Source organism: Engystomops pustulosus, chromosome 9 (assembly GCF_040894005.1).
Source record: "Engystomops pustulosus chromosome 9, aEngPut4.maternal, whole genome shotgun sequence".
NCBI lineage: Eukaryota > Metazoa > Chordata > Amphibia > Anura > Leptodactylidae > Engystomops > Engystomops pustulosus.
This window is the reverse complement of record NC_092419.1, coordinates 50,394,909-50,419,713: the sequence shown is the minus strand read 5'-3', so window position 1 is coordinate 50,419,713 and position 24,805 is coordinate 50,394,909. Positions and strand designations below refer to the sequence as shown.

The window sequence follows — 24,805 nt, the reverse complement described above, 5'->3', positions numbered from 1 at the left end:
CCTCTTGTGGAAGTAGGAGAGCATCCATGAGCTCTTTAACCAGCGTGCCATGCTTAGAGGGGGTCCCTGCAGAGGTGAGGAAATCTCTAGCCTTCCATATGGGTTCATAGTCGTGTTTAGACCCCAGAACTATACCTTGAGTATAGATGTTTGCCCTTTTACCTTCCGCCAGCTGTAGCGCTTCCCTGAGTGCCGTCACTCCATCTCCAACGCTGACCTGTGTGGAGGGAGTGGTTCTGCTTGTACTACCTCATGTGCACCACTGACCACTGCATATCCAGTGTAGAACCGTCTGTCTTCTCCTGGAGACCTGGAGCCATCTATGAGAAAAAAACTCAACATCTGTTAATCACCCTTCTCTCTCCCACTATGAATCCTGGAAGACTGGCGATAGAATGAAGGATTCAGAGCTGTGCACCTTATCAGTGTGTCCTGGGGCATCAGGAGTGCACACTGGAGTCTGAGCTGTCTGGCCTTGGCTCACATGCTTGGGCTGTACTTGGGTGATGACACTGTGCAAAGTATGTGGGGTTTGCACAGTAACTGAGTGATCTAGGGTCTAGGATCAGCTCACTGGCCTTGCTGAGCAGATTGCTGGCTGCAGCTACTGACACATGAGGGGCTCCCTTCACGACTGAGTCTAACCGGGCCTAACAGTGGGCCACTGGGGAGGCCACCACGTTCCTGGGCTAAGACACCTGTCTCCTAGATACTCCGTGCAAAATAAAATAAAAGGTCTGGTTCAGTGGCATGTGCCTAAGGCCGGGGCAGACAGGATTTGCCAGCTTAAGGCTCTGGAATGCATCAATTGCCTCCTGACTAAGGGCAAATGGGGAAGAGGCAATGCAGTCAGAAAGGGGCAGCATTGGGCTGGGGGCAGCAGACCTTATCCCAGGCCTGCAGGAGCTGGCCAGTCCTAGAAACATGTAAAGAGGCTTAGGGCCTCAGGGCAGGGGCATATTCTGGACTGCCAGCTTTCTTTCCTCTGTCAGGTATCTGCCTGTGGCTGAGAAGCAGTGGCCTAGGAAGACCACCTTCTCCTGGCAGTACCAGAGTTTGTCTCTGGGAACTTTGCAACCCTTCTGGAACAGAAAACACACACAGAAAAGGTCAATAAATGCATCCTGGCAAACAAAAACAGTAGGTCATCCACATACTGAAAAGGAGAACATCCAGTAAGGGGGTAGTCTGCCAGTCTACTCCCTGTTGGGCCGTGGGGTACTGGCTGGGTGAGTTTTACCCCCCTTGTGGGAATCTGCACCAGATATACTGGAATACTGAACTGGTAAAGGCAGATAGGTACTGGCAATCTTCATGTAGGGGCACAGAGAAGAAAACATTTGCCAAATCAATAACAGTGAATAATGACATTAACTAGACAATGGTCAGGGAACATGGCCGCTGTATCTAAGATGGCGGACAGTAGTCAAGATGGCGTCCGAAACCAGTGCGACCTCCTTAACACCAGCCTCCTGTAGTATAGAGCCAGCCAGCCCCTGTAGTATACAGCCAGCCAGCCCTCTGTAACATATAGCCTGCCAGCCCCTCTAGTATATACCAGCCTGCCCCTGTAGTAGATAGCCAGCCTGCCCCCTGTAGTAGATGGTGATTAGTGAGTTTATTTTTTTTTTTATATATACCCAAGTATAAGCAAAGTTTGTGCTGAAAAACGTATTCTCGAGTATATACAGTAGATACATATATACATATATCTATATGATGTTACAGTAATTGTGTTATTATTCCTTATGTGTTGTATAATTATATGTGTACTTACAGTAAATTTACCAAATGTTTACTGTTTTAGGTGCAAGTTCAAGGGATGACTGGGAATATCCAATTTGATACATATGGAAGAAGAACTAACTACACTATTGATGTGTATGAGATGACAGCTACTAAACCTCGAAAGGTAAGACTTTTTACTGTTCATAGTATAAATAAATTACCTAAAGTTCTTTTGTCAACTATAAAAATAAAAGGAAACCTGTCAGCAAAATTGTACCTAATAAACCACAACCAGTATTTTGCTAATAAAACCTTGCATATCATGTTTCTTTCATGGTCCATCATCCAGAAAATCAATGTTGAAGTGAGATGTAAACTGGTTGTAATGCGAAAGAGGTTTACATTTTACCATTGAAGTCAAAGGGGCACATTTATTAAGGGTACGCGGACCGCATTTTCGTCGGGGTTCCTGACTTTTTCTGTTTTGCGATGAATTTAACTGGGATTTTTGGCGCACACAATCGGATTTTGGCGCAATCACGGCAACTTTCATTCGACCCAAATCGGGGACGTGGCCGCTGGACAACCTGGGATTTAACATTCAAAATTGTGTCGCAAGCTAAGCACTTTACATGGAAGAAGATGGTGAACTCCGGCGGATCTGAGCGGGGAAGGGACACAAGCAGGAAATTTAGATGTATGATCTTAGTGAATCCTCGTCGGGCAACGCACCTCGGGGGTCGAGACGTGATGGGTAAGAATGTGTGTCCCAAAATGTCCCTACTTCAGAATGCCCCCTCTGCTGTGACATCATGCACCAGACATTATGAGACTAAGTTATTAATGTCCCTTGCCACAGAGGGTTGAATTACGAACAGGTTGAACTTTAGTCGAAAGAGCTTGACTTGTTCGCTTTAACATGTATTTAAGGTATAGAAGTTAAGTGTCTTAATTGAAATCCTCTCTAATCATAGCCATATGATTTATGTGAATGTGTAACCAGTGTATTCTTCACTTATATGTGTTAAATAGTTGTCTAACTGTAAATAAAAAACTTGCAGAGTCCCCTACTTAAGGACACCCGACTTACAGACAACCCATAGTTACAGACAGACCCCTCTGACCTCTGGTGAAGCTTTCTGAATGATTTACTATAGTCTCAGATTGCAATGATCAGCTGTAAGGTGTCTATGATGAAGCTTTATTGATAATCCTTGGTCCCATTACAGTAAAAAATGTTTAAACTCCAATTGTCAAAATTTTTATTGTCTGGATCTACAATTATATAACATACAGTTTAGACTTACATACAAATTCAACTTAAGAACAAACCTCCGGACCCTATCTTGTACGTAACCCGGGGACTGCCTGTATAGGCATCAGAGAAATCAGGCCCCATTCTCCAGATTTTGATGAACTTTCAGCATTCAGATACTTGTCCTGCTCCTGTGAAGGGGATTTTTTTTTTTTCATAGGGAGATCATTGCATCACAAAAAGAAAGCCATTTTGGCTTTTTGGGACATATAATTGTCTCAGAAGCTGCTCATCTTTAAGGACAAGTTTCCCAGAGCTAAGACCAGTTGGGAATATGGGGTCCAATATTGAGAAATTGGCTTACTTGTATCCTTTACCTTTGTTGATAATAACTGATCGCCTGGGGGCTTGCATTTTTCCCTAAAGGAGTGGTTATAGCTTTAGAATTAAACATATATAATATGTCACCTTGTCAAAAACCTAAACTTTAAATTATGCCTATATCAAGCTGCTGGCTTTTTCCTAGTCAGAGATCCAGTCTGATATATCTATCAGGAAAACTTGTAAAATCCTCTTTAGCATCTCCTGAAGGATTAATGAAGCATTAGAATTTTGCAAAAGGTTAAACATGCTATAATATGGTTCAAAAGTAAGGACCTACAACAATTCCTTCCTATCAGACAATGGGTCCATTCATAAAGCACCACCCTGATATATAGCCATAGGAGAGCAAAGGTATAGAAATCCCTTCTGTAAGAATGTACCACAATTATGGTGCCTAGTGCATGACAGATGAAGTGCCCTGTGTAGATGTGGAGGTACTTCGAGACATGGCAAAAGTTTTACCAAACTATGGTTATACTTTCAGTTGAATGTAATTTATAATAATACAAAATGTCTTAGTAGTCAGTTAATTAAATGACATAAGATATTCATCGTTACAGTAGTCAGTACAAGATTTCAGACACATGCTAATTATAAATGTAGTGATTTAGGTTCTGCGGCCTTCACAATCGTCAGTGAAAAGTAACTATAAAACTTATTGCCAGCGTGATACCGAAAAGACAAAACAGAACTTGCTGGTCTACAGAGGGATGTAGCACAGTACGTCGTATAACAAGCAGAGTGTGTTTCTGTGCAGATGTATTCACTGGAACACCTGGGAATCTTTACCCATAACATAGGCAATCTCTCTGAAACAGAAAAAACGTAATTTCTCCTTTGCCAGGTGGCTCTTAACATATTATCCTGAAAGGAGTGATTATCTCTAATCTCATAGAATAATGTAATATAGAAAGTACACACATGTTAATATGTATAAAACATGTAGTGCAATTGTTACTGCTGTGTTGAAGCTCAGTTATCTGGTTTTGCTGTTCCTTTTGTAAGCAGTTTCAGTGCCAGAATCCCTGGCCTTAAAGAAAATCAACCACATTGAAAACATGAAAAAACGTATAAATACTCATCTTCGCTCCTCTTCACCTTGATCCCAGCACTAATCTTGACAAGCCGGGATCACGTTAGAAAACACAAAGCAGCCAGGAGTAAGAGGCAAGACATCCGGCACTCCAGGCTGCTAATTATGCAAGCCCTTGCCACCTCCCCCTCCCATGCTGGGAACAAGGAAGAGCAAGGTGACGTCACCTTCCTCTCCCATCTTAAAGAGACACACCATTAGGGGCCTGTCACCCTCCACCGTTGACACTGTGAAACCAACAGCACCATCAGGTAGAGTATGACATATTCTGTCTTGGGTTCCACAGTACCTAGGACCATGATTTGTATCAAAGCTTGTGTCATATGTAGGAAAAATATTGCATCTTTCAAATTGCATCAGACTTGTAGTTCTGCAAGTCGCACAAATCGAGATGCTGGCAGTTAAAGACATTTACTTAAAGATTTTTAGCTACACCTAAAAATCCTATCCGCCCCTTTTTCTTTAACTGACTATATCTCCAGTTCTGTAGCCCACAGAACAACAAGCCCGGCATACCCCCTTTACTCTCATGAATTCAAAAAGTGATGCTTCTTGCATATGAGGTGATTTTTTTTTTTTTTTAACATAAGAGGGAAGTTTAGAAATGATATGTCATACCTTGTTGTTAGTCCTCTTGCTGACAGAGTCCCAGATGCCTTATAAAGGTTTGGTAAGTGAGAAAGATCAAGTAAATGGAGTAAAGTATTGTGATCCAAAAAGTCCACATTGCTAATATTAGGAAACAATAGCAAAAGGTATTTCCAGATATAGGTTAAAGGACTGATCACCTATTGTGGAATTTTGAGGTTTTGTGGAATTTACTGCTTCTCTGTATCATGGGTCACTTGTTTAAGTCCATGATTGAGTTGAAGAAAAGGCAATAATGACCCTCTGTAATCTCATGGACACCCAATCAATGGGTCCTATAATAAAAGTGCTACCTGACAACAATATAAATGTATCTAACTTTTATGATTAATTGCTTGATTTTTTGTTTTTTAATTAAATTCAAGCAAAGACCTCATAGAATTTCCATTGTCTTTATATGATTCTATTTAAGGCTCGGAGTTGGCTGAGTGACTGCTATTAGCCTAAGGGCCCTTTCATCCAAAAATAGCTTAGCGATGTGTATAGCTTTCAATATCCTTTCATGTTCATCACAGAACAGTGTATCTAATGTGTAAGCGCAAGCCCTGAAAACCAATTTTCACATCAGCTGGACAGTAAAGTGATGCTAGAAACAACCAACACTGTTTTCTACATTTATTTTCCAACCATGTTAACATTTGTCATTAAATGTAATATTTAGCAAGTAAATGAAAAGAGGGATAATGGAGCAGCAAAAAAGCTCGGCAATGAGTCATTGAGAGCTCATGAGGGCAGATGCATTGGAGACCTGCAGCATATCATGTGGTTATGCCATTTGAAAGTGTTTTCAGTATCCTGGTATATCCCTACATCCAAATATCATGGTGCACATTGATTCTTTGTTATTGCTTACCACGTACCTTAATAAGCTTCATTAGATATGCAAATAAGTTTTATATTGGGAAAGCAAAGTAAGCAAGTCAGTTTTTTAAAACTAAGCAGTCCACAGTATGGTATATGGTATATAACAGCATGCTATGGGTGTATATACACCGGTGTGTAGCAAATTGATATTCTACTGACCACATTGCATTAATGGACTGTGTTACAGGTTGGACATTGGAACGAATATGAACGTTTTGTTCCTGCTCCTGATCAGCAACCTACAAATGACTCAACTTCTGTAGAAAACAAAACTATCATAGTTACTACAATTTTGGTAAGATTATATTATGACCTAAATTAGTTTTTGATTTTTTTTTTTTGCGGTATTTGTGTTAATAATAATAATTTAAAAGCTATGAAAACATTTTTTAAGTTTCCTCATGTGCGTATTCAGCAATTTTCAAAATATCCTTCAATAAGGGAAGTCTATCCACATTTTCAAACTCTGACAAAAGTGTGTTATATGTTCTATAACTATTAAAGGGGTTGTCCACTTTAAGCACGTTACATTAAATAATTGATATTCTTTGAAACGAAAAGTCATAACATTTTGCAATATATTTTCTGTATCACTTCTTCATATTTTTCTAGATCTCTGCTTGTTGTCATTCAACAGGAAGCTTCATTGTTTACTTCCAGCAGATAAACACCAGTTATTGGTCATGTTATGTCACACAGGTGCACAGCTCATTAGTATCACACAGCTTAGAGCCATGCACCTGTGTGACATTACTTGACCATGATCCGGTGTTTATCTGCAGGAAGTAAACAATGAAGCTTCATGTTGCATGACAGCAACTTAAAAAAACTTGAATAATAGATAAAGTATATTGGAAAATTTTATAACTTTTCATTTTACAAACAATATCAAGTCTTTGCATGAAAGTGCTTAAAGTGGACGGCCCCTTTAATAGCTTTCGGTATTCTTATCCATTGAATATTCCATAAATATCTTTTTGGGAGAGTTTTCATTCCAGGAACCCATCTCTTTTTAGAAAGGGGGATTGATGTTTTCCTATTTGCTTATTCATAGTAGATGCGTTCCGCAAATAATTTAGCAAAGAGTTGACAGCACTTCTGGAAAAACTGTTTTCGAAAGAAGGAAATGTCTGTAAAGAAACCCCATTGTGATTTGATCTGATAATACTTGTTACACACCGTACGAGATACGCTTAATGTTACAGTTACATGTATATACACGTTCTTACATGAAACTGGGATAAAATAGAGTTGCTCATATTGGGGCAGAACTTTTCATGGGTCTGATCCTCACTATAGATTGCTTTTCCACATTGGCTTTGTATTAAAAGTACGCAACATTTTATAGTTAAAGATACATCTGGGAAGAAACATTGCACATTTATCTAATAGAAATGCCACCCGTGAGCACTCACTATAAGGAAAACTCAATCAATGCACAATGGATATAGCTATATATTATTTACTTATATTTACTTCATTGATCTTACTAAAAAGCAAAGCAGTCCTAATAAAAGGAAAAAAAATATGCATCTTGTTGTATAAAAAATTCCACCATAAAGGCAGCTTTATTAGTGCCACATCTAGGCTATGTTCACATCTGCATTGTGAAGGGTATTGAAGGATATTGCTGGAAGTACTAATGGTTTCAGATGGACCACAATGACATCCATCAGGATTCTGTTGTGGTGTTTTGAGAGAAGCTATTCTTGCGGTTAAATATACCTGAACGGCCAATCACAGCAGGGATCTATGTCAACATATGTGTAGCCAAAAATTTACTGCTGGTCACCTCAGCAACAGTGTAAATTGAGTAATTATGTAAGTAATTTTGTCAAAACTTTGATATTTGTTTAAACAAAGTTTATCTAGGTGAATCTTAGAAAAACTAGGATGAAGAAGACATGCGGCTAGGGACCTAGCCAATATTTGATGGTCATGTAGGTCATTCTTTCATAGTAATGAGTCTTGAAGTCTGTTCTTTTACATGAATATGATTGAAGTAATTTGTTTCTTTTGACTTTCATGTTTGGATTGGTATTATTGTAAATGACTGTATTAGTTTGATTAAAAAATAATATTACTAAGGAACATGATAAAAATAATGGCAGATTGAGCCTTTTTCTTTGCAGTGGAGAATGAAAGATGACTCCACTCAGGTATAGATTTATCTAATGATGGTAGGAGTCAGATACTATCTCCTTTCATCTGCAGAACATTAACAAGTACATAATGGAGCCACTTTTCAGTAATGTGCTATGAAATATGCTTGATCCATAATTTGTTTTATTAAAGGAAAATCCATATGTCATGAAAAAGAAAAACTATGAGCAGCTCGATGGCAATGATAAGTATGAAGGATATTGTGTGGACTTGGCTAGTGAGATTGCAAAGCATGTTGGGATAAAATACAAACTTTCCATTGTTGAAGATGGCAAATATGGAGCTCGTGATCCCGAAACTAAGATTTGGAATGGAATGGTCGGTGAACTTGTATATGGGGTAGGTATTCATCTTTTATTAACATATATAAATATATGTATTAATTACTAGAATTTATAGTACATAAATATAGTATAACCAGCATTAAAATATAAACTATCAATATATTATATTAGTTCTACACAAAGACCAGCCTCTTGACTGGAAAGCAACGAAGACCCATCTTTTGCACTAATTATCTTCTTAAAGGGATTTTCCCATGAAAGAAAATTCTCAAATCTCAAGCCCCTAGTGATGTTAACACAATAAAGATTTTTAACCCTTTTACTCAGCTTTATTGCTGTTTTAGCTCCTATCACTCAGTGATAATCAGTACAAATTCCCAGGGTGTGGGCGGGGACTTGGGGAAGCAGACACATTATAATCCATCCTGTTCTGTGAGCTGACAATGTGATTAGATTATCAGGGTACAAGTTTTTATATACTTTCATGTGGCTTCTGAACATTGTACTAGTATCTGACACATAGAAAGAGAGATGAAACAGATCAGAGATAAGATCTATGAGATGCATATTGCACACAATGACAGAGTTAGATCTCCTACATCACTGCTATTTCACAACACACTAGATCTGCTGTGCCTTCATGCTGTGCCTCCCCAGATAAATAACTTATATGTCTATAGCTTGTAGTTCTCCTCACGCTGCTGCCGGCAGGAACTTAGTGTCTGTGTATCAGTGTGCATCAGTTAGTGAGCTCCGTACTGGACTGCAGGGGGTGGGGCTAGAGGGCAGCGGGCAGAGAGAGAAGCTCTGCTTCACGGCTGTCACACAAAAATCCAAGTTGGAGTCCCCGACCCTAAGTCAGAAGTTACAGGGTTGTAACTAGGGACAACTGAAATTGTGTACACCAGGACTGATAGAGACAGGTAAGACTTATATCTGGGAAATGCTGTATTTTTATTAATAATAGTGAATTAGAGAATGTGTTATTTTGTTATTCCGAGTACATTTAAGAAACCTATCATTGTGGGAATACCCCTTTAACAGTTGAGGTCTTAGGAAATATGAGCATTTGGTCAATTCAGATGCCCAGCACCCACACCTAGGGGTTGGTGCCTAGTGGTCAATTAGGCGCTCCTTCCACATCACAGACCAGAGACACCACATTCATCAGTCATGTGGACCCATTCCCAATGCTGAGCACAGATGCCATCCTATGTTCTCCAGTGGGAAGGGAGTGAAAAGATAGCAGTGTTCATCTGTTCATATTACTAGTCAATAAATGTAATAGTAAATGTAATATAATTCATTAACCATTAATGACCAGGGAATTTTTTGAAAATTTTCTTACATTGCGGTTAAGGGGCCCAAATTTTTTTTTTTGTGTGTGCACAGGTGATTTGTGCCTTGGGTCTGCTCTTTATCTTGTAGGGAGCAGTGTATCTAAAAGCTTTCCCTGAAATCTCCACCTCAATCAAAAATGACTAATGATTAACTCTTTTTTTTACATCTATAGCATTTTATACAGTGAATGTCAGTCATTAAAAACATGATCAGATTCCTGTGTCTCTCAGCTGTCACTGTCAGTGTTGTACCAAGAGACTGAGCTAATTTACAGAAACTACTTAAATAAAGAAGAAAAAGGAGGAAAAAGAAGGACACAGGAAAAATTTCTTTAATGAAGTATATTGCAAAGTTTTCTATTATCATCTACTCTATTACAAAATGTTATCAAAATATAGTTACACATTAAGTTGTGTATAGACATAACACTAACTTTACTTGAATCTAACAATTTTGGCTGCACTGGCCAAACTATGCACTTTACAGGAATGTCCAACATTTGCATAGATATTCCTACATGCTAAGAATTTATTCCTATGAAACTGAATAAAGGTTGTGTTTGAGATAGAAATTTAGATTGAGAGCCTGACTGTGAGCAATGGCAAGGTGAGTGATGGCAGAATAGTTGTCTCTATAAAAGCAATACTTTACAAGTTAAGAGACTGTTCTTTCTGCTCATTGCATCAGCCTATAATTATGTAAAGAACAGACCACATATTTCTTGTTTTTGTGTTGGAGCTTTGTAGAAATGAGCATAGCCATAGCAATATATCTTTGTAGTGCCAACTAGTGGGTGGACAGCAGGGAATGTGATTTTGTTTGCACGCCTGTTGTTTTAATACAGTTTCCTTTTTAATACAGCCTGGGCAATTGGTAACTCACTGTAAAACACAGCAGCAACATCCATATGGACTTGTTTTTCTGTTAAAAATTCCAGGGAATTTTTGATTCCTTAAGCAGTGTGTGGGGTAGAGAAGAAAATGAGTCACTGCTCCATGACAGAATGTGATGCTTCTTCAGTGCATACATGGGGATAGGCTGCAGATGCATTTCATGTTTCAAACCAACTAGAAATAATACATGTAATTACATCCATCAAATATGCCCAGTCCGGAGATCAACTATAGAAAGTTACAGACATTCTGTAAGTGATAATAGAAATTTAGAGCTTCTTACATTAGCAAATCTCAATACTATCAGCACGCAAATGCTTTGTACTAGCAGTCTCCGTACCTAAAAATTCATTGAAACACTCCACTGTACAAACATCATTTATGGTGCTAGCAACAGTGTCATGGAGTCATCTTTCTAAGGCTACATGCACATGAACAATGATGTGTGTGTGTACTAAGAAACAGCGGACCCATGTTTTATTGTTTGCTGTGTCATCGGTGTGTGAGGTCCACTCACGTGCCGATGACAATAGAAAACCAAAGCTCGGAAAGAAATAGAGCCTGCTCTGTAATTTGTGGCTCCAGCAGTCAGTCAGCTCATACAAACCACAGGTGGGTGTGAGCCCATTGAAATACAAGGAGGTTTGTACTAATGGTTAAAACAATGGTTAGCACAGAGCCAATACAACTTTTGTGTGCCGGTAACCTAACACTTATGGTAAGGTCATGACACCGGCTACGTTTCCAAGCCTGTGCCATCTCCAGGTTAAATCAGCTATGATATACAATCCAGACCTTCCTCCAATGGCCGAGGCCAGAAGAAATAATTTTTATTTCCTGCCACAAGTTCTAATAATGTCCCTTATTGCTGCCATCTTACCACTCCTATCATGCTATTCAAGTGGAGAAGGGGCTATTCAAGTGAAGAGGGGGTTTGTATTTAATATAAAAATAATATAAATTAAGGTTCACAATTAACAAAACAAAACCCCACAAAAATAAAAACTAAGCTTTTAGTTTTCCTTATGTAAAATGAAGATTACAGGGCATTTTTTTGCAAAACATTTTAATTTTAAATTTAATTTAAAATTTTTCTTGTACATTTTTTCATGGATTGTTGGCAAGTATCATGTGAAAGGATGGTGATGAGTGGCACTGGGCATTGTAGAAAGAATAAAAATGATGTACCAGTAGATACGTCATGGATCCTGGTACACCAAGCATATTTGTATAAAGAATAGGGATGAATTGTATTTCTAAGCTGACAGATCATTGGGAAACAGCAAATGCCTGAAAAGGTTGCAAAACGACCTTCACAAAGCTGCTTGTACTTGTGGGATGATTTGGGAGCTGGTGGACTCTTAGGAGCACAGTCACACTATCAGTTATTATAATTTGAAACATAATTGAGAAATAAGTGTTAGGAGAACATGGATGAAAATGGATTTCTTTGGAATAAATCCTGAAAGATTATGGAAGAGAGAGCTGGATTTGCTTATAAATGCACTGCCTTAATATTAAGGATGGTATTGTTAGAATCCGTACGATTATACTAATTCATTTCTTCAATTTTCCTCCTTCTCCCTAAATTGTGTCATCTTTAGTATTATCACAGCTTGACCAAAAATTGACTTACAGAGAACACAACTTTTTAGTTAAACAGTAAATTAATTTTTGCTTGAAATCTCCTTTTTAGTCCTTCAGAGGTCACATATTATCATGGGACGACATTGATCCGTTGAAAAGTCAATAATTATTGACTGGGATTGTGTGTTAAAAGAACTGGCATCATATTCCGACTTATCAAAAGAAGGCATTGATTTATTTTTCTGAAGGAAAATCTGCATCTGTAATGTGGCTGGGTGTAATGTTATCTCATTTCTATTTACCATGAATCATCCCGCTGTTCTATTACTAGTACCTTGAGGATATTAAAGATAATTTTCACAATTTTTTTTCATTTTACATCATTTACTGGTAGAGATGCCAATATTAGACAATTTAGTGCACTAGGTTTAGATTTCCTTACTTAAAAGTGCTGTACCAAATATTATTGTTATTAATGTAACAAACTGATCAGGAGTGGTCTCATTCTTCCTGTGGTACCATTCTATATTATGGTAGAGTTTCAAAATTGCAAAGCAACATGCTCAGTTATCTCCAACAATACAATTTCTGACCATTCCTATTGTATTCAATGGAGCTGCAGGACACAATTTAATCGGTGGAAAGGAATTTTGTTGTAATAAATAAAGATGTTGTGAATGTTTGGTCCAATTCCTTTAAGCAGCTTCCCTACTCTTTAGGCACATATATAGCTTAAAGGGAACCTGTTAACAGGGACCTCATTTTCACTAAAGACAGGTTACAGGAGCCAATTACAGCTGCATTAATCTGCCTCTCTGCTTTTCTAAGCATTTGCATTACAATATAATTGTATGTTATAACTTACCTTGCACTTTGACATAATCCTTTATGTAGTCCCAGGGGTTGGGCTTTGGTTTGGATGCATTTAAAAAAACATGTGACTTGTCTGTGCTGCAGACTTCTCAGCCCCCATGTTTGTGCTGCTGTACAGGTCCTCCCTCCCCCACTGATGTCAGCTCACCAGGCTGTGAGCTCTGTGAAGGAGCAAGAGGGAGGAGCTTTACAGGAGCACAAAGATGGGGGCCAAGAGCTGAGCAGTCTGCAGCACAGACAAGTAACGTATTGTTTTTTGAAAGGCATCCAAACCAAAGTCTAACCCCTGGGACTACACAGAGGTTCTGTCAGGGTGCAAGGTAAGTTATAACACACAATTATATTGTAATTCAAATGTTTAAAGAAAGCAGAAAGGCAGATTTGCAATGCAACTGTAATGGACTTTTGCAACCTGTCTTAAGTAAAAAAGAGGTCCCTGGTGACAGGTTTAACATTTCCAGATGTTTGAATTTCAAGGTCAAGCAATTCTTTATTTTTGTTTACAAAATTTGCCTAACTGTAAAAATATTTTATTCAAAATATACACTATAGCTATTAATATGTTTATAAATATTTATTAAGATCTATAGTATAGCTTCCCGTAGCCCCTGCCTATTAGAAGGTACTTTTTTTTTTTGTCTTACATCTGTATTCAGCTTGGGGATCTGACTTTAGGGGATTGTCCTGGTCTTTAACAAAGCTTCTAAAATGCAGTTTTGTGTGAAATAATTAAGCCTTAATTGTCTTTGTTCCAGGATAGGAGTCTCAGTGATGCATACAAAAAGTCTTGTTTGTCTGTTGTCGTTTGGTTGATCTAACCCAATCGCTGACTTCAGTAGTGTAAACACAGTACATCTCTGACTCACCTTATTAGTCATGTGCCATTTGTATAGAGTTCACCACTAAGGCCAGTGATTGGCTGCATTGGCAACTTGCCCCTGAATAGCACTTAATTTCTTAAAGAGAACCAGTCAGGCAAATTAACCCCCTAAACTGAATATATGTTCATAAACTGCCATTAGAAAGCATTGTCCCTCTTAATGCCTGTAAATTTAAGCAATGAGGTCCTAAAGCTGTATGCAAATGACCTGTGAGATTTCCAATGAGTCATTATGATATTCAAGCTGTCCAGCTTATTCATGAGTCATCCCTGTGCTTGACTGACAGCCTGTATGATGATTTGAGGTATAATGGTGTAATGGCTCCTCCATGTGCTTCCTGGTGCTGGCTCCCCCTGCAGCCTGTGTGTGTATAGAAGAGATACAGCAACTACAAGCAGCCATGTTATAGCAGAACATGTCAGGTAGCTGATGTCTGTGTCTCACACCTGTGTATAGGAGGATGCAGCATGTCAGCAGGTAAAGCACAGACACTAGCAATGCTTTACTAAACATTACACACAGACATGAGCACGGGGAGGAGAGGGGAGGAGTAACTGGGGTGACATCACTGCCTTTCTCCATGTGAGCAGCCTCATTTACATAATAAAGAAAAGAGGATTTTACAATGATTAATATATGAATTGACTAGATAAAGGCTGGGATGGGATCCTTGTGAGCTGCCCCAACAGGTAGAGGTGACAGAAATAGTGACACAGACCTGATGACAGGTGTCCTTTAACTGCTGAATGGGGGCTTAAAGGGGGCTTTATGTACTGTTAAGACTTAAAATCAATTAAAAAAAACAATTAAATAAAAAAATAAACAAGTAAAGGGAACCTGTGACCAGGGACCTCATTTTCACTAAAGACAGTTTGCAGAAGCTTATTACTCCTGCAATGCAAAATGGCCTCTCTGCCTTTTCTAAGCATTTGCATTACAATATAATTTTAATTATAACTTACCTTGCACCCTGACAAAATCCTGGGGTAGTCACTGTGGCTGGGTTTTGGTTTCGATGCATTTCAAAAAACAACATGTGACTTGTCTGTGTTACTAACTCCTCAGATCTTAGCTCCCACCTTTGTGCTCCTGTACAGCTCCTCCCACCCAACTGATTTCAGCTCACCAGGCTGTGAGCTATGTGAAGGAGGAGGAGCGAGCAGACAAACATGACTTTTAAAGGTGTATGCTATGCTCATTCATTGATAACAATTAAATCAATGGTCGACAGGAATGATGTTTCCATCCCGTGAAACTGTACCGCCTGTGTGCAGGAAATTTAAGAAACCAACAGCTATCATCAAAAATATTTGTTAGATGGTTTGTATGCACTATATTGAAATTTAGAATAGTATAATAGGTTATATGGTTGAAAAAAGACACATCAAATTCAACCAAGGAAGGGAAGGGATTGGATGCGGAAGGGATTTAGGGGAAACAATTCTATACAACATAACCATTAATGTTATTTAGATGTATAAAGGCATGTAGGCCCTTCTTGAAGCTCTCTGTTGTCACTGCTGTGACCAGCGCCTGAGGCAGGTTTTTTCACAGATTAACAGTTCTCACCTCTGGTGAGTAAACCTTCTTTTCTTCAGTTGGAGACATTGCCACCTTGTCTTTTGATTTGATTTAATCTGGAATAACTTTCCACCATATTTATTGTATGACCATTCATATATATCATTTATAAAAATTAATCATGTCCCCTCGTAGTCGTCTCTTTTACGGACTAAATAAATCTAGTTGTTTTAATCTTTTCTCATAACTGAGACCCTCCATACCCCTTATCATTTTTGTGGCTCCTCGCGGAACCCTCTACAGCTCCAGTGTATCCTTTTTATGGACTAGTGCCCAGAACTGGACAGCATACTCCAGGTGAGGCCGAACCAATTCCTTGTACAGTGGTAATATTACATCCCTATCCCGAGAGTCCATACCACTTTTGATACATGATAACGTCTTGCTGGCTTTAGAGGCAGCTGAAGCTCATTTGCTAAGTGCATGACCAAACATTCAGTTTGTACAAGTCACCCTGCAGCCTATGAACATCCAAATGGACACATTGCTATTAATTCCTACCTCTATATCATTATTAAATATATTGAAATGTAGTGGGCCAAGCACAGAACCCTGGGGTACACCACTTATAACTGGTGACCATTCTGAGTAGGAATCATTGACCACAACTCTCAGGATACGATCCTTCAGCCAGTTCTCAATCCAATTGCAAGTGATTCCTGCCAAAAGGGAGCTAAAAAACCCATTTAGCATCTCCGCCTTCTTTTGGTCGCCAGTCCCTATTCCTCATTTTCAGAATATACGGGTACAACCTGCTCTGACCCATTTGTGATGATGACACAATTCTTCAATATTTGGGTTTTCAAAGGGTTATTCAAAAATTATTCCTTTGGCTTTGATGATCTAATTAACTATGCAAAATCTTAAATGGCCTTTAAGGACATTCCATTTAAGGACATTCCAGCAAATAATTGATATTATTTGTGTAATGAAAAGTTATACAATTTTTCAATACACTTTCTTCACTCATCAGTAAATCAATTCTTCACTATGGTAGTAATCATAGAAGCCTTTTATAGAATGACAGCAAGCAGAGATCTAGAAAACTATGAAGAATTGATAGAGAAAGTATATTGGAAAATAGTATAACTTTTCATTACACAAACAGTATCAATTATTTGCTAGAATGTTCTTAATGTGGACAACTCCTTTAAGTTCTACATTCTGTCACTAATTCTGTCACCACTACATGTTGGAGCAGCTCACAAGGCTTCCATCCCAGTCTTTATCTAGTCAATTCATACATTAATCATTCTAAAATCATATTTTCTTTCTTATGTAAATGAGCCTGGTTACATGGAGAGAAAAAGTAATGTCACCCCCATTACCTCTCTTCTCTCCTCCCCCTGCTCATGTCTGTGTGTAATGTATAGCATTGCTAGTGCTTGTGCTTTATCTGCTGACATGCTATGTTCTCCTATACACATGTGAGAGACACAGACATCAGCTACACATGAACCTGACATGTACTGCTATAACATGCCTGCATCCTGAAGCTGTTGTATCTCTCCCATACACACAGGCTGCAGGGGGCACCAGCACCAGGAAGCACATGGATGAGCCATTACACCATTATACCTCACACCATTATACAGGCTATCAGTCATGTCTATAGGAGTATCTCACACACAGGCTGCAGGGGGCCTAGCCAACAGCACCAGGAAGCACATGGAGGAGCCATTACACCATTATACCTCACAACATTATACAGGCTGTCAGTCAAGCACTGGGGTTGTGGCTGTGCCTCCCACTCATGAATAAGCTGGACAGCTGAATATGATAATGATTCATTGGACCTCTTTCACATCATTTGAATACAGCTTTAGGACCTGATTGCTTAAGTTTACAGGCATTTAGAGGGACAATGAAATATATTTCGTTTTGAGGGTTAATTTACCTGACGGGTTTTATGTGATAGTTTTATATATTTATTTTAATAAATAAAAACAGCAAGTGGTGAAAAATTAAATAAAAACTGAATCAATCTCATGAATTGATCCAGTGCACATGCTCAAAGTATAATTTTTAAAGGTAGCATTTACATTGCAACTACAGATAAGCTAATCTATTTGTTGGTTCGTAGTACAAATGTGACATTTTTCAGGCATAGAATCGAATCCCAAACTTTTCTGACTTGCTTTGAGCATCTCTTGTCGAATACTGCATCCTAGAGCTTAGGGAAGGGGCATGGGCAAGGAAAATGAAAAATAAATAATTAAAAATAAACAAGATAGGAGCTTTCCAAGATGTGGCAAATCGCATCTCAGCAACCAATTATGCGACCTCGGTGGTCTTGGTCATTTTGGAATCATGGATTAACATGTGTTGCTCCTTTTATTAAATTTCTTTTGCTCTTTTCAACTACTTTTAAAGTCAGTGGGGCACATTTACTAACAAATGCAGTTTGTCTTTGTAGTGTTGTCAGTGGCGTTGCTAGGGTCACAAAAGATCTGGGGCACGGGCCCCAATGCATACGTACCAAATTCTCAGTTGCGTCCCCTTTCGTACACCCCCCCCCCCCCATATGCTTCCACCTGAAAAAACTGCACTTAAAAACAACTGTACAGCTACAGAAACCACAGTAGAAATGCTACCTATTATATCCAGAGCAGTAGTTGTTCTTCATGTTCTCCATTAAGCCGCCCATCATCATTTCTCTTTATGCAGCCATGCGCTGTGCCTATGGAGATTACCACATTTTATGTTCTACACTTTTCTATTGTCCCTAAATCTTTGTCCCCTAACAGTGTTATCATTCTTCTACCCCTAAAACTCTTCAACCAAATAATGTAATACAGCTGCACACAAAGTCCTAAAAATACTAGTAATGCCCCTAGTGTAACACATTATAAAGCCCACCTTTCTAAGCCGCACATTTTACAATTAAGCCACAATTATGGCCCCACTCTGTATACCACCACACCCCTATCTTGTGGTCCTTACACTTACTAAAGCCCCCAAATTGTGCCACCCACCTAATAATGATCCCTAAATGTGGCCTGACATGTAACAATGCCACCTACATTCAGTAATAGAACCCCACACAGCAAGTGCCCCACATACTCACTCATAACCCCCTATACACTTTGTAATAATCTCACAAACTCACTTCATCACCTCCTGCAGCTCTCACTACAGCACAGAACTGCTGTATGTGCTCTGTAGTGGAGCAGGATGCTGACAGCACCCTGCTCCACTACAGTAATCATCTCTATAAGCATCCAGAGGATACAAATAGAGATGAAAGTAGAGAGAGCCAGGTGACAACATTCGGGGCACCAGTCAAAAGATTCGGGGCTCGTGCCCCGGATCTTTTGACCTAACGACGCCCCTGAGTGTTGTGCAATTCTGGATTTCTGGCACATGTTCTACATGAATCTGTCGCTCCCTGCACTGTTGTGACAGAGTGCGCATTTGACTTTGCATGTTAAATCTGGCGCACGGTCCGACTGAGCACCAGAACACCCCCTAATTTGTGTCTCATGATGACTAGTACAGCTGCACTACAAAAGGCGACACATTTGTGGTGCAGACACTTCTTAAATACCTGTGTAGGCTGTTTGCACAAAAAAGAATGTACAAAGTCCGAAAACTAAGCGCACATCACTTAGTAAATGTGCCCCAACTACTTTGCTTTGCTGCAATTATATTGATTACAGAATAGATACAGGTCTACAAAAACTGCATCATTTTACCTTAAATAATGCAAAAAAGTATATAAAGGACATTTTTCGTCAGGAATGACGCTGTGGTTGAGAGACAATTCAATTCATACGCCTGCAGTGGAGAACAATCTATCTTCTTGTGAAACATCTTGCACAGTGTTTAGGTGAATTTGTCCTGGCACTAGCCTCTGAAAGAAATGTTTTTTAAATAATGACCCTGAGTCCTGTTTAAAAATTGCTTATATTCTTTTTTTTCGCCACCGTACATCATCCAAAGCGATTTACCTTAAAAGCTTAATGCTTGACGTTTCCTGAGTTATGGATTGTTAGCTGGTGTGAATGCCATCAAATAATAATGAATTCTGCACTTTAAAGAAACAAAACCAGCACTTTTCTTAAGACGCTTGCTACATGTGCAATTTTAAATGGATTCATGCTTGATTTATGATCTTAATATGAAAGACAAGGAGGGTCCAGCCCAGAGCGGGGGAACATTTTACCATACCTCTGCTATAGAAGCAGTTGTTTAATACAAACAGAATGTGATCAATAATTTAGACTTATTGCATTTGGCAATGATGTGTCCTTAAAAAACTCAGCTCCACATTTAATTATTTCATTTCATTATTTCATCAGATTTTGTAATAAAAACAATATGGTGTCACATCTCAATAATCTTTAAGAACTTTAAGACTTTAAACATACTTATTCATCTGGATGTCTTCTTTCTTATAATGTTTTTATTAAATCCTGGAACAGGGCCTTTTTCCTAAAAAAAACACTATTATAAAATATGTAAACTATGTACACTCAGGCTTGTAACACCAGAGCACCTCCTGGCTCCAAGGGCTGATAACTTATTCATTTCCCCTTATTGTTAGTACAACCGGGTCCCGTCTTGTGATCATTCATTTGACTTCAATGGCAGTATGTCTTGATCACAACTACTCCCTTATTAACCTTTTTACGAATGGCCACTCTTGAGGTCAGACAGTTATTTGCCATTCCTGTGGAGGTAACCGCTAAGTCTAGGAGTTGGTCCAGCAGTGACATGTCCGCAGATGGCACCAGCTATGTAACAGAGGAACACAGATATAGGTTATATTAATGCTACTGACTCAAGCCCATTGTTAAATTTTCACAGTAATGTGTTTGAGAAAAACAACCAGTTCAAGGGGAGTCTACCACCTCCTAACTCACCAAAAAGGTCAAATTGTATAGGGCATTTTCTAAGCTTATTATGAACAACTTTTCTGTTTGAAAGTGATCTGCAAGGGATGATCCTGGGTAATGTAGGAAATAGAAAACCATGCATCAGCAGACACAGTCATGACCCTGATCTACATATCTATGGGGAATGGGATAGAAATAACATAGGTTTGTAAAGAAGGCTGAAAAAGTTCCTTGCACATAATAGTTTTTTTGTGCTGTGATTTTGGGTCTGGAAGGACACCTTTAAAGAGAATCTATTATCCCCACAATATTTCTGTAGCCCAAACAATTCTGGAACATTATTTTACAACACTGGGTTGTACAGTACCTCTATTCTTCCTAAAAATTATGAATACATTTCATGGAAGGACATTCACATTCATTGAATTGTCAATTCATAATGTATATTTCTTGGGGGAATTACAGCACACATCCTTCTCTATACGCCTGCATGCCCACTTGGCATGAGGGGCTTAAGAGGGGAAAATGTTGCAATTTCTGGCCTTAATACTACATAGGTTGGAATTACAGCTCCTCTGGCGTAGATTGTGAAGTTGTGGCTGTTTTAACATCTTCTTTAGATGGATTGGTATAGTATGATGCTAAGCTACTCGGGTGTTTTATATGTAATTCAAAGGCACACGTTTCATGGGGATTGATGGAAGACTTTGATTTAAAAATATGCTTAATTTGCACTTATTGAAATATTTTCTTTATTTTCAGAGAGCAGATATAGCAGTCGCCCCTCTCACCATTACTCTGGTACGAGAAGAAGTGATTGATTTTTCAAAACCATTTATGAGCCTGGGCATCTCCATCATGATTAAGAAGCCTCAAAAATCAAAACCAGGAGTATTTTCCTTCCTGGATCCCTTGGCCTATGAAATCTGGATGTGTATAGTTTTCGCCTACATTGGAGTCAGTGTAGTTCTTTTCCTAGTCAGCAGATTCAGCCCTTATGAATGGCACTTGGAGGACACAGATGAAGCCCGTGACCCTCAGAACCCTCCCGACCCTCCAAATGAGTTTGGAATATTTAACAGCCTATGGTTTTCCCTGGGTGCCTTTATGCAGCAAGGATGCGATATTTCTCCAAGGTTTGTTTCATATCACTCCATCACCTTCTTGCATTTTATGGTCATATAGAGATGTCATGGTGTATATATGTTTATTTAGCAATCATTTTTCTAATTCCAAATTTTTGTTCATGCTTTACATACCACTTAATGCTAAGCTTCATCATAAATCTCACTGCTTGCCACCATCTATCATGTATAATGGGTATAGACCACAGTACCCTTTATACATGTCCATTAAAACTTATATTCACCATGTTGAGACTGTAAAATGCATAGGGTCTTTATGTTTTAGCAATGCTTGGAGTTCTACCGTGTTTTTGCTGCATATCTCATTTTACGGTCATCTGCTTGGTGCATATAACATATGTTGCTATGCAAAAGTAGCAGCTGATTGCTCTGAAGACACATGTCACAGCAGTTTAACTACCTTCGTCTTCAGTTCATGCATGTCATTGCACTCTCCCTCCATTCCGTCCATTCTGTTTCCATAGTTGTCATGCCTTTTTCTTTTTGGTGCCCTTTTTCCATTCCTATTGTCATGCTGTTTATCGTGCATGCTATGACTGGCTATTAAATCTACAATTTTATTCACTAGGCCATAAAGTTAAACACAAATTGTCAATGTACAGTAGATTCTATTTAAACTCTGCTACAATGTAACGGGAACTGCTTCCAAAAATGTAACAGCTCATTTTCTATCAATTCTAGCATTTATGTATATGCTCTTTATCATATTCATAAGTCATTTGCATGCAAATCTCTGAGCACATCTGCAGATGTAAACTAAAAATGAAGATTAAAAATAAATCAGGGAATTTCCTCTTGCATTCTCAATGTCTCTTGATGATCTTGATTTTATTCAATCAAGAATTTTTTTCTACAAATCTTTAAGCATCCTGTTAAAAGTTATCAGAACTCTTTAAAGAAGCAATCCCGCAAAAAGTGTTTTCCGTATGTGATTCTGGCATTCATTATAGAAGTGCAGAGTGTTATATATGCTCATTTCCGTCCAGTGAAGCCTCCTGTCTGATCTGGTCAGACACAATGGGGCACATTTACTTACCCAGTTTAGTCGCCATCCAGCGGCGCAATCCAACGAGGATTCGTGTCTGCCGGAATTCACTAAGGTCCGTGCGCCCGATATCCACCAGGTGTCGCTGCTGCGCCCGCCGGCCGGAGTTCGCCTGCTTCTACCCGGTGCATGTAAGTGCTGATCTTGCGACACAAATTATTTTTTAAATTCTGCGGTTTTTCCATATTCCACGCCCCCCTGATTTCTGTCGTGTGAAAGCCGGCGCCGATGCACCAAAATTCAATTGCGTGCGCCAAAAACCCGGGGCAATTCAGGGCAAATCGGAAATCGTTGGGAAACCCGACGAAAGTGCGCAATTCGGACAATTAGTAAATGAGCCCCAAAGCCCCAATAATGTGCCAGATTATTGAACCAGCACCCTGCAGTGGTCTGGAAGTGTGGACTGACATTTTTTGGTGCACTTTTAGCATTGAGTGTGCAACACAATTCTGTCAAGTCACAATAACAATTGTGGTGCTTGGTCCGAATCAACACCAGAACACCCATTTAGGTGAAGAATTTTGTGGCACAGCGGACATAGTGCAACTGCCACACAATACTGACACAAACACTTCATAGATACATGTGCAAGCAGTTTGCATTAATCTGGTGCACTCTGCACGTTAGTGACTCACTAATAGTAAATCCTGGTCATTAACTTGCTGAGCTATGTGGACCGCCATGAGCCCTCAGGAGCAGGTGGCCCGGTCAACCGCTCTTAGTGCCTGTATGGTAATTGGTAACACGAGACGAATCAATATGGACAACTGTGGAACTGTTTCTGGAAGATAGTTGTCTTTTTTTGTAATCCGAGATAAATAGTTATGATAAAAGGATATACAGTTCTATATGCTACCCTTTTTGCTTAAATATTGATGACCAACCCTACAGGGGGATCCAATACTTAACACACTCTACATATCAGCTGTTTTGGCATTTTATAAACAGAGAATAGAGGAGTATGTCTTTATACAGCAAGGACAGGATGCTTTCTTATTGGCTAAAGTAGTTGTAATGTATAATTACAATCAAAATCTTGGGTATATGTGAAAGTGTAATTATATAGGCATTGAATAGATTCAGAGTTCCCCACCTCTGAAACTGTCAGCACAAAACCAAGAACAAATCACCATGCGAGAAATTGGTTTTTCATATACTTTAGTGAAAAACATCATAATACAAAAATTATTTTACTTCTTTCTATTTTTCAATTTTTTATAAGAATCCACAGTCCATTTTGAGTCGTAGACTTTAGGAAGTACATTGTACTGCATTTAGTCGGTAAATTACCTTCTTAATCCATTCTCTCAGGAAAGTGTTGTAGTTCTCCAATAGTTAGGTATATTGGGTCTGCGGAAGGAGGCGTACTCCCGAAACGTCACAGGACACAGCTCATGCTATAGTCCTCTGGTCTAGTGTAATGTCTCTGCCTGTTAGTCACTAGGAGTCGATATACCTAACTATTGGAAGACTGCGATACTTTCCAGAAAGAGTGAATAAAGGGGTTTCCGCACAAACAAAAGTTAGTGCTGGGACCCCCACAGATCCCGAAAACAAGGGGTTCATCGTTTTTTTGCATTCGGCAATTTCCAGCAGCTCCATAGAGATTAATGGAACAGAACGATTATGCATGGCCGCCTGCTCCAGTAGTCTGACGGAGCAACAAGGTGTCCAATGGAGTCATGTGGGACCCCATTGACCCCTAGTTTTCGTGATCTTGTTTTCAGCACCGAGACCCCCACTGATCAGCTAGCTAGTTTTGTTTGTGGGAAAAACCCTTTAAGAAGGTAATTTACCGACTGAATGCAGTACAATGTACTTCCTAAAGTGTATGACTTAAAATGGACTGTGGATTGTTATAAAAAATTGAAAAATAGAAAGAAGTAAAAGAATTTTTGGATTATATGATATTTTTCAGTAAAGGATATGAAAAACCAATTTCTTTCATAGTGATTTGTTCTTGGTTGTAGTTGTTATGTATACCATCTCAACAAAAATTATGTTCAAGTTTTTTTTGCATGTAATAATTTTCCTTGCTAAAACTAGTAGTGGATCCTTAGTAGAAGTCAACCATTTTTACTTCTTTATGATGCTATCTTTTCCCAGTATATGTAATTCTTTATAATATTCTTTATAATATTTGAAACCTTTATAGGCTATCCAAAGATATAGCCTATATGTCATATATGTCTGATAGAAGTA

General features: G+C 38.9%; 1 protein-coding gene across 4 annotated transcripts in view; it reads left to right on the top strand.

Moving 5' to 3' along the window:
* GRIA3 (glutamate ionotropic receptor AMPA type subunit 3) overlaps positions 1–24,805 on the top strand; it is a 231,320-nt gene that overhangs the window by 181,084 nt on the left and 25,431 nt on the right. For 3 of the 4 annotated variants that reach the window (XR_011849648.1, XM_072123433.1, XM_072123432.1), the window contains exons 8-11: positions 1,808–1,912; positions 6,160–6,267; positions 8,268–8,474; positions 21,176–21,549. Coding sequence is in view for 2 of the 4 variants with exons in the window: in XM_072123433.1 (XP_071979534.1) it covers positions 1,808–1,912; positions 6,160–6,267; positions 8,268–8,474; positions 21,176–21,549 (794 nt within the window). In the remaining 2 variants the exon portion in view is untranslated. The remainder of the gene's footprint in view (positions 1–1,807; positions 1,913–6,159; positions 6,268–8,267; positions 8,475–21,175; positions 21,550–24,805) is intronic. The other variant, XR_011849649.1, reaches the window with a different exon arrangement.